Raw genomic sequence first — 11,585 nt, forward strand, 5'->3', positions numbered from 1 at the left:
CTTCATAGTCAAGTTCATTAAAATCCCACTAAAAGTAGCTATTATTGCTAACATTTTAACCTACAGTAAATCTCTAAAAACCAGAGCAAAAAATAAAATAAAACCACAACATTTTTCATTTATTTCATTTATTTAATCCACCAAGTCAGCTCACTTCTATTTCCTTACCCAGTTTCTGTGGTTTCAGGTTAATTGGTCCTGGCCGGTGCTGTTCCTTCCACCTCTCCAAGTTCTCCAGTTCTTTGTTGGCAACTAAATCAAAAAGAAAACAATCAGCATACAGAAATAAGAGCCACTACTGTAAGGAACTTATAATATTGTTAAATTACATCACATTAAAAACTATGCCCACTCATGGGCAGGTCTACTCTATTCTCCACAAACATAGTTCAATCCACACTAATGGCTGGTCCATATAAAAGATTAATGAGCCTATGGTGTCGGCTACCAGCCAGGGGACTGCTTTGATCCCTGAAAGCCTTGAGTTCAAATCCTATTATTTTTGTCTTAAACAGGGCTGGCTACTATAGATATATAGACTATAGTCATGGTCGTTCCCAGCTAGTAGGTCTCCCCGATAATACCAGCAAGTTACCTATTTAAAATAATCTAAATAAATGCATAGAATTCCCAAGCCACATGCCATCCGTCACTGCTCACTCTTGTTGCTTTTTGTTGTTTTCCTTCTCTGCATTCATCTGTTCTCTACGTATAGGCTGTGGGACTATCAAGAAAGTTCATCTCTTCGCTGCAGCCATTTTTGTCCATGGAAACTAGCTGCACCGCCCTCCCATAAGTTCCCCAGCCCAGCAGACCTTCCTGTGAGGTGCAGAGTTATGGCATCCCGGCAGGGCAGGGCAGGGCAGGAGCAGGCTGGAGAAGATGGGGTGGGGATTGTGGCAGTTCTGCATCTTGGTAATTCCCCTCGGCATGGGGACTATGGCAACAGGGGACACAATCTAGGGTGGCACTTGGGCTGTTCTAACCTGCTCCAGGAGCCAGTCTGATCCTTGACAGCCTTAGTAAAGGGAAAATAAAACCTCCCCTCTCAGACCACCTATACAGTAGGGTAAAATGTGTTCTGGTTAACATATGTTCAGACATACCTTCTTTCCTAGTGAAAACAAGGCCTCTGTCACCATGCCACTCTGCACGAGTGCTGGGAAGAATTCCCCCACCTGTCATTTTACTTGTCTGTAAAGCATCTTGGCCCCAATCCAGCAAGGTGCTTTCAGAACTTTTTGAGTGCAATGGGACCATGCACATGCTTAAGTTTTCTGATGGACTAGGGCCCTAGCGTTTTGTTGTCACAATACAAACACAACTACCACATCACAGCAGCACTGTCTGCCTGAATTGTTTCCCTCCTGGGCTGATGGTGGTGGTTTGGTGCAATGGAACAGATACCAGGGTTCACATTCTTTCTAGAGGAGAATGCCACAACCCCACGCCAACTTACTCCAGGAGTGAGGTGAAGTGAACTCTGGATCAACTAAAGAGCCTTAAACTTAAGAAATTTAAATTAACCATACTCTCCAAAGTGTTTCAAACCACACAGTGCTGACCCACTGCTCCTATCCAGTCATGGTAGTTCTCTGACACTATGAAAGATATTGGTGAAGAATTACATAGCAGAGTTACTCCCAAATATAAGAATAAAAATTATGAAAAATCTTCCAGTTCCTGCCAAATAAAACTCCTTAATTTACTCCTAATCTTTTCTGTCCAGAATGCGTATGCATTATTTACTAGCAGTGGCTAAACAAAAATCGTTAAGCCAAACAATAAGAACTTTTACAATGAAAGAATACTTTAGATTGCCATCTAAAATAATGTTTACTGTATGCAAACTGTATATCCTGTCAGCATTCATAAAATTTTATGTAAGTCACCTGTGTCTGAGCTTGTTACCAAGGAATTTATGTACACAGTTCTTGTGATTCCTGGATTTTGTGCTGTTCTCTTTTTTAATGTACATGATGTATGATTTTATTTTATACTCCAAATTTTCAGTAAAATGGGCTACTGCAATTCTTAAGGGCTTGGTGCATTTCACTGAGTCCCTCAACATGGAGGGAAAGTTTAGATATTAGACCTGGTTTGGGGAGGCAACAGATATCTACAAGATCTCACTGAAGCTTAATGGATTTAGTATCTGTTAGTAAATATTAAACCTTTTAGTTCTTTCTTTCTGTATATTTGAGTCATTTATATATTAACTATTCCTTAGACTCTATATTCAACAAAGAGTATGTCTGAATTCTAAGGCCCAGAACACTGGTCCTTCACCAATAAGGAACCCTATTCAGGAACTGTGTGAGTTAGGCTGTATTTAATAATTCGTAGTGCCTTCATGTCTATAAAACTCCAGATATTCTTGGAAACCACCTCCTTAACATACACATATTTATATACATATGCACATATAAACTTGGGAACTAGTGAGGGATGATTGTTACTACAGATGTTTTCTGTTGGGGAATCAACAAGGAAGAATGATTGTGGGGTCAGAAGGACTCACTGAAAGACATTATCTTGAAGAATTGTTGGTTCTTTCAACTGTAAATAATCACACCTTCACACATAAGTCAGGAAAACTGAGAACGCATAGAAATGACATCAGAACATCTGTTTATTTTGGCAAAGAGGGTTTCTTTGCCTAAAACCCTATATGACAACACTGGTAAGGGAACATAATTGGGGAATAAGAACTGCACCTCCCTCCAGATACAGTGAAGGAGAGACACAGAGCCACTTCTTGGTCTGACAACATAGGCGTGGTAATGTATCTATTTCTTTCTGCATAATGCTGTACTAATCTGATTGATAATCTTTGATTAAATAATTCCAATTGAGCCGGTTATTCGACAATCTCAACTCTTTAACTCAGACATGCAACAATAGGAGATGTAGATATTCAGTGCTGCTCAAAAAAAAAAAAAAAAAAAATCAAATCATTGGCGGTAACGTGCCTTACGTTGTGCAGTTGTACTTAGAGAATTTTGTTAAGCACATTCTATAAATAGACATTTTCTCTCTGAAAACAGTACACATGTGAACAATTTAACTATATAAACATGCAATAGGTACACTATGCCAACACTGGCATTAGAGAAAGATTTACTTGACCATGGATAGCTAAACAAGACTCAAAATTTGATCTTCAAACCTAAACTCGACACCTGGGTGGTGGGGGTGGGGGGGAGAAAGAGGAGAAGGGTTATGAACTTTAGGAGGGGCATCAAGTTAATTCTGAATGTGTCTTGTAGAACTTAATTTGAACAGCTATGACACCACCTTTCTAATGGGAACGTTTTACAGATATCACATCTTTCTATGTGAGAACTATTCTTTTCCTAATTTTGCTTTTCTACCCATGAAAAATATTTTAGAACTGATACAAGAAAAGTCTGCATGGTGATGGAGTTTGCCTTTACTAGGTGATCACAATCAGTGCTTAATTTGTGCTGGGGCTTGCCAGGGCTGAGTCCCGGCACCTCTAGGCTTGCCGTGTCAGTTATGAAAGTAAAAAAAACTGCTCGAGTCCCAGCATCTCTTTCATTACAAATTAAGCACTGATCACAATGATCCCTTCTGGCCGTGGATTCTATGTTGTGGTGGCTTTAATATTATCACAGCTGCACACATAAAACCAATGTAAAGGCTGAGATAAAACTGCAAGGGTCATAAAGCACAGAGACAAAAGCTGCAATTTGTAAAAACAAAATAAACAAATTCATATTGAGTGTGTTAGATAATGCACTTACTTTTCTGTATCTGGTTCCTTCTGGTTTCATTTGGAGGTATCAAGACATATGCGCCTGTACTGGAATGGAAAGAAAGTTGTTAATTACTGTCACATGAGCCTATGGATTCATTATTATCCTCTATTTCAATATGGACCTTTAGAATTTCTGTAAGAATAGCTACAAGGTTTAGAACAATCTGGATGTACGTTTTCTGCAGTAGGTATATACATAGGGATGTTTTCAATCACAAGCCATGCTGTATGTGTATGTCATATGTGTCAAGAATAAGATTTTCAGAAATATTCAGCACTGGCTTAACTCTGTTTATGAAAGTCCCACCCTCACTGCTAATATCATATCTCCTTCATTTCAAAACATAGGAGACTGTATTTCCATAGATTTGCTACAAAACATTATACAGTACATCCTGTCCATGAACATCAGATGAATGTGGTCTAACAGCAAAGGCAATGGGAATTAGCAGTTCTGGGTTCTATTCCTCTTCCCAGGCTCCATCCTACGAGGTGCCTAGTGCTCTCAAGCACCTATTGATGTCCATCTTTGGCCCGTACCTCAGTTTCTTCATCTATAAAATGGGGATAGTACATCACTGTGGTGTCATGAAGATTAATGCTTATGAAGGACTTTAAATTTTCTGGGCATATTTATTATTTTGCAGTAGTGCCTGAAAGCCTCCTCCCCGTGCCCCCATCCTGCAATCCAGAATGGGTCCCAGTTGTCCTAGGGTATTAAAGAGAGACATTAAAAGAATGGGGCAAGAAGAACAAGGCTGGCAGTGGGAGAACTACGAAGGAGAGAGGCAGGAGGTGCTTAGGGAAAGCAACTGAAAAGGGGACAGGAAAAAAATAAATAAATCATACAAAGCTCCAATTGCAAAAAGCAGTCTGCCGCCATATCAATGGGATCCAGGGATGGGAAGGAAAGTATTTATATCTGTTTAATTACTGATTTCTCTTTGAAGACTTATTCTAGGAGGTGGATTAATTTAAAAAATTAAACTAGTAAAGATGGAGCTGCTAGCATTAATGGAACCAGCTAATACAATCCTTTCTTATCTTATTATTGTGATAGCCACTGAACATTTTCCATGCAGCCAAATATCCTTAACAACTGGAGTGCTGCAAAACTCAGTGGAAGCAGTATGTACTGCACCATCACAAATTTGGTGAACATGATGTGTTATGAGGTTGTGCAGATGAAAATTCACACCACAAGGGTTCAAAAAAAGAACTAGATAAGTTCATGGAGGATAGGTCCATCAATAGCTATTAGCCAGGATGGGCAGGGACAGTGTTCCTAGCCTCTGTATGCCAGAAGCTGGGAATGGGCGACAGGGAATGGATCATTTGATGGTCTCCTGTTCTGTTCATTCCCTCTGGGGCACCTGGCATTGGCCATTTTCAGAAGACAGGATACTGGGCTAGATGGACCTTTGGTCTGACCCAGTATGGCCGTTCTTATGTTCAAGTATTGCACATAAGTTAATGACCAATTTAAGGCAAGTTAGCAAAGCTTATCCTTGTTTATTTAACACAACTTGTTATTCTTGATCATATTACTGTATGCTTCTCCAAGCATTCCCTTACTTGGCTGTATTTTAAAATGTTTAGACTTTCCCTCGCAACTAAGCTTGAATGTCATCTACTCTACTCTTTGAAGGTTTTGTTAGGTTTGTTTTTAATGGTATTTTACTAGCCAGATCTCAGACTACATCTTCTCTTGAGATGTTATACACGAGTTTGTCAACTTCTTCAGTCCTATTCTTGTTTCCTGTATTGTCTCTCCAAACTTGTCAAAGAAAATTATGTATAGTTTCCTTTTTCAGAATGACTTCAGGGACTATGGTGATAAGCCCTATAAAAGGTTGTGGATACAGATAGAGATAGGAATTAGCCTTTAAATTTACTCTCATATGGTAAGGCTCTGAAATTTCACAGTATTATGGTTCCTCTCCTTTAGATCCCCAGTTTTTGTTTAAAAACAACAAACAAACAAACCAAACAAAAAAACCACAACACTATATTAAAAAATATCTATGGAAAGAACTGTAATCAAATCCAAAATATACATAATCTCCATAAAGATGATCATTTCCTTAGTCTGACATTCCTATTAGCTCAAATGTATGTATCAGCAACAAATGCATCAGTGCAAGGTACAAGATATAAACAGCACCATAAAAGCCTGTGCAGTTAAAAGGAGACTGTTAAAAGCTGAATGGGTTTTCATATTATTGAAGTTGATTTGGAAACCAGATGAAAGCTTCAAAGTAAGTAGGAGAGAGGCAGATGCAGAGCAGGAAAGGGACAAAACCAGCTTTGGCTTCCTTCAAGTCTATCATATAGTGCAGGGATCAGCAACCTTTGGCATGCGGCCCATCAGGGAAATCCGCTGGTGGGCCAGGACGGTTTGTTTACCTGCAACGTCCGCAGGTTCGGCCGATCGCAGCTCCCACTGACTGCGGTTCACTATTCCAGGCCAATGGGGGCTGCGGGAAGCGGCGCGGGCCAAGGGATGTGCTGGCCGCCACTTCCCGCAGGACCCATTGGATGCTGCAGGTAAACAAACCGTCCCCGGCCCGCCAGCAGATTTCCCTGATGGGCCGTGGACCACAGGCTTCCAATCCCTGATATAGTGCTTTGGTTATTTTAACTATCAGTTCAAAATAGGGGGAGGTAAACATCTTGTTGATCTCCCTTTACTAAAGTCCCTACGCATGTACCTACCCCATGTATGTAGGTTACATTAGAAGTGTAGGGTTGGGAAGTCATTGATGAGGAGATTCCAGGTGTGCACCATTGGGAGTTGGTAAATGAGTTGGTAACATTAGAGAAGACCCAGCTGAACAGTCACAGTGTGGCTTTGGACACCCAAGGCTAACTGGAAATCAGTCCGTGTGGAAACTCAGGACCAAAGTCTAAGTCCCCAGTCCTGCAGTTGCCATGGGTGTACTTTAATGGGGTTCTGTACAGCCACTGCAGTCAACACACAGACTGTCAATTGCAGGATCAGGGCTTAAATCCATACTCTAATTTATTTTGCCCTTTTCCTTGAGACCTTTGCATTAACTGTTGCTTTTTCCTCTTTATGAAAGGAATTCTTTCACTCTGTGTTTTAGCCAGTTTGCAATACCACATGTCAGACATATCCTCTTACAGACACTCTGATACTGCAAAGCCTACAGGATCCTAGTTACAAGTGGGCAATTTAACATTCCAGTCAGTTTTCTGTTTAAGCAGAATCTGAGCTACTGCAGTAACTGTATTTAGAAATGAGTTATCCTAATTGCCTTGCTGGAAAATTAATGAAATGTCCTAATTTTGAAGATTATTTCAAATTATCAATAGTGCACACAATGTGAAGTACAAAGAGTATGAAAAAAATAGCATGAAACAAAAAGGAAATAAAATGTTTTCTACTACTCAGGCTCCAAAATAATGATTTTAAAAAAATAGTTTATTTTGTGCTTAATGAAAAATCTATTGTTTTATTTTTTTAAAAAACTTTTCCTTGTAATGTCTCTTTAGAGTTATAGAGGATGTATTTCTGCCCCACCTCCCCCCCAATAGAGATCCAATTAATGAGCTCTGAAAATCCTTAATGGATTTTCTGAGATTTTCCTCACAGAAACAGAGAAAATACATTTTGGCTGACTACCACTTTTGAGCAAACATTGACTTCTTTGATATTGGCCTGAGTACGGTGCCTGACACCGCAGTGCACTTTCTTTTTAAAAAGAAAACTGTTATGAGTTTGTGAAGACAAATTTCACATATTCTATGGGGGGGGGGAAGAGTATTTGACTGTGTGGGTGGGAGTAGGGACACTATTTCAAATAGAGAAGATATGAAGTAAAGAAGAAATAAACAACGAAGTGTACATACTCTTATGTATGCATCTTACTCATGCAACAGTCCTGATGAAGTTGTACTTAAAATGCTTGCAGGACCTGGACCTTCATAACCTTAACTCTGCTTCCTTGTGCATAGTTTTTGATTACTTAATTATACAACATAAGACTGTTTTGGTTGCACATGTCCTATTTTGCCAGATGACACCCATTGATAATTTCACATATTATTTTTGCCGTTTGGCTGGGAAATTCTCACATTACCTGGCAAGAGGCAATGCGAGTAGCAGCATGAGCACTCTCCTGTCACTATCCCTGCAGAGCCATGCTAATGAAATTGGAACGGTTACTTTTGCAAATGTTATTAGTTATTTCCAGTTCTATAGCATATGCACCAAGACAAATGGCTGCAAGCTAATTATTCCATTTTCCATGGCCGTAGATGATCTCATCTGATGTTCAGTTTGCAGTAAGAGATAGAAACATGAGAGTCCAAGGGAGAGCATCACAAATGATGAAAGGCCTGAAAAAATAAGATGTGGGCAAGTTCAGTCTAGACCAGGGGTCGGCAACCTCTGGCACACGGCTCGCCAGGGCAAGCACCCTCGCTTCCCGCAGCCCCATTGGCCTGGGACGGCGAACTGCAGCCAGTGGGAGCCGCGATTGACTGAACCTGCCAACACAGCAGGTAAACAAACTGGCCCAGCCCGCCAGGGTGCTTACCTGGTGAGCTGCGTGCCAGAGGTTGCCGACCCCTGGTCTAGACAAAAGAGAGGCTCGGGGAGACATTATAACTGCCAACAGCTATGGGAAAGGAATGCTATAAAGAGGACAAGAATCATTTATTCTCATTAGTCAATGGAAAGAAGCAGAGAAAGTTTACATGAAATACTGCATTAAGGAAAACGAAGGCTAGTTGACTTAAAGGAGCAAACGCTCAAGGAGAGTTGTATCATCACCTTCAAGGATACTCACAGATGGACTTAGCATTCAATTGTCAGTCTTTGTGCAAGTAGCTTTCTATTGGTAACAGATTGAAGAGTGCATGGGGTTTTTTTATTGAGCATAAAGATTGGAAAAAAACTAGATTTTTTTTAAAACTGTAAATGCTAAGTACTAGAATTCTGTAAACAAGTGTTCCACTGTTTCCTTTCTCTTTTCATCCTACATGGCAAGGGAGGTTTGTTCCCATTTGTACAATGTCATATCCTTGGATTTTATGATAGCAGGTTTGTTTTTTGAAGGTGGATTTTATTGGAAACTATTTTACACATTGTCAGATTTATTTATTTATGTTTTTAAAGAGAGTCAAGGCTGGCTGCTGAACAAAAGGGGCCATCACAACCTTTTTCTTTCTTAGTCACTTGACTACACTGCAGCCCTTTCATTTTCTACCTTTTGCTGATTTATTTTTTCAGGATAAGCTTTTGTTTCAGGTTTGTTCTGAACAGATGCAATTTGGAAATCAACTTTTACAAGTAAATGTAATCTCACAGCATGTTACAGACTTGAAGTCAAGCAACCTGATAAGCACAAACTGACTGTAGCAAGTAGTAGGTGTTTTCAAGCTGTTGTCACCCTGTTGATTCATTGTTGCCCCTATTTCGGCTTTCAAAGATATTCTATAGGGTTTTGCCCAGGCATTTCAGTTTCATTTCCAAATTGAATTTGAATAGACATTATTGCTGGCTAAGTTCCTGACAGGTGATTCCCTCCCATTGCCAGGCATCCTGATGGAATAGAAACAGATTGAAAGAGTTTGAGATTTTACTTTGGTCTGATTATTCTTCAAATTCCGTAATAGCACATAGCTGGAAAGACAATCATAGGATTTCCCAAGCTTCCAGGTATAAAGGAGTGTTACTGGCATGCAAAGAAAAGGAGGTGGCCAGAATGCCTCTGCATTCCAGCTATTCCCAGCTGCCAGAAAAAAACCCTGAGCTCATAGTTATCTGGGTGTTAATTAGAGCAGCCTTGGGGCTATTCTAATTTATGCTAGAGGCTGAATTGATCTCTGGCTGGCCCCAGAATAGAGCAAGAAAAAAAAAAAGTGGCATAAATGGTCTTTGTTCTGCCTGTTTCTAATTTTGGAAGAGGCAGGAAGTTAATCAGATTCATGACTGCATGATTATCTTCCCAAACAAAAGATTAGATCTGGATAACTTCACATAACTTAATAGCCCATACATACCAAAAGTAGATCATTTTACAACTTGTTAGATGTTCAAGCATTCAACATTAGAGAATTAAAATAAAAAGGTGAAACATCCAACTGTTTATGATCTTTTGTCCCACAGTTGTCACATATTAGCTCCACCCTTTTTTTCCCTTGAGTTTCAGTAAAAGAAAGAAAGGAAACTGAAACAGCTTCTAGTGGTCAGTACTAATTTAAATCAGCTACACTTTGAAAGAAATGAAAAACAGCAAGATCAACAGAATAGTTAACATTATTATTAACAGTGTTACGTGTAGAAATAACTTGAAAACAAAAAATAATTAAATTTGGGTGAAAAAAATGTAAGTGATTAATAGTTTTGCCCAGCTAAGCATACATATAGTAGGTGCATATGCATACACAGAGCATACAGCCTGCAGAATATCTAATTACAATCACTGGAAGTTAAAATTAGAGATGGCTGGAACCCAGGTAGGTTTAAACTACAAGCTCAGGGCTAAGGCTTTGGCTTTACATTTGTCAGGGTTAAGCATTTACAAATTGGTCTTAAATTCCTGCCATCATGGGTTGAATCCAAACTGCATAAGGAAATCAGTTCTAGCTCAGAACCAAAGTTGATTTTTTGGAACTGGCAGTTTGTATCCATCTCCTGTGATTAAATTTAGGTGAAAAAGATTATCAGAATTGGCTTTGAATTCCAGTTCAAGACCTTCTCCAGTTAAAGAGTCCATACATATATTGACAACGTATGTAATACCATCTGCTTAGAAACAGATAGCAATAGAGATACACACCAAATTCTGTAAGGCCACTGCACATAATGTACACACACAATGCTTATGTTTTTTACATGAACATATTAAGTGCATGGTCGCACAGCAATATTATCTCTGAACCATATCTCCAGAGTCCTCATAAGAGCTCAGCTCTCATTTAGGCACCAATACAAGTGGTCAGATTCTCAGAAAAGTTAAGGGCAGAGCATTTTGAAAGTCTGACCCTAAGCTCTTTCAAAAAATCTTCCTCTATACCCACATCCTTTATATAAATACATACACAGAGTCAGGTGAAAAACTGGCACTTAATACTCACGATATTATTGTGTAAATACATACAAACTTGGCTAAACTGGTTGCTACTTACTGCTGCTCCTGCTGCTGCCAGGTTGGTTTTTGGCTCCCCAACTCTTCTGCAGAAGTCAGGTCCCCCCTGGGATTTCCAGCTCCCTCTGTCAGCCCAGAGTTCTCCCGCTCCTGGTAACCCCTAGGATAGGAGGTGGTGGAGGCAGCAGCCACCCTGCGCCTGCTGTCTTTTTCCCATCCTGTTGCCCCGTACATAGTCTCGAAGTGTGGCCTGTCTTGTCAAAGAAGGCTGTAAATCCAGCCCAGCCAGGGACTTTTGACAACAAAACAAGGAGCCAGGAAAAGAAAGAAAAAACTGCTGAGTTACAGTCAGTTGGTTTCAATTTCTTATAAGACCGCCCCAAACCAGCTCCTCCCTGCTCTGACACATGCAGGAGCACTTTGCCTTCCTCATTCACTCAATCACCTCTACTCCACCTGCAGCTCAAACTGATCACTTGACTAACAAGGGCACAAATGGTTACTCGGGACTGGAGTTCATGGACAGATAGAAAGCTTTTCTGCTCTTCATTCTAATGGCCCAGACGGGTGATAGTTTGTGCAGCCTCAGCTCTCTTTGAATTAACATACCTGAAATATCTAAAGTAGGGGTTGGGTAAAAGCTAGATCCCTTTCAATTGTTGACTCCAGTGCCCCAAATTACACTA

The 11,585-nt window shown here is 40.0% G+C and overlaps 1 protein-coding gene across 1 annotated transcript in view; it reads right to left on the reverse strand.

Moving 5' to 3' along the window:
• The window catches only part of EPSTI1 (epithelial stromal interaction 1), an 87,015-nt gene extending 75,794 nt beyond the window's left edge, over positions 1-11,221 (reverse strand). The window contains exons 1-3 of the mRNA XM_065416618.1: positions 10,940-11,221; positions 3,768-3,826; positions 169-252 (exon numbers count right to left, since the gene is read on the reverse strand). Of these exons, the coding sequence (XP_065272690.1) occupies positions 169-252; positions 3,768-3,826; positions 10,940-11,133 (337 nt within the window). The 5' untranslated portion in view covers positions 11,134-11,221. The remainder of the gene's footprint in view (positions 1-168; positions 253-3,767; positions 3,827-10,939) is intronic.
• Between the last annotated feature and the right edge of the window lie 364 nt (positions 11,222-11,585).

Source organism: Emys orbicularis, chromosome 1 (assembly GCF_028017835.1).
Source record: "Emys orbicularis isolate rEmyOrb1 chromosome 1, rEmyOrb1.hap1, whole genome shotgun sequence".
Classification (NCBI taxonomy): domain Eukaryota; kingdom Metazoa; phylum Chordata; order Testudines; family Emydidae; genus Emys; species Emys orbicularis.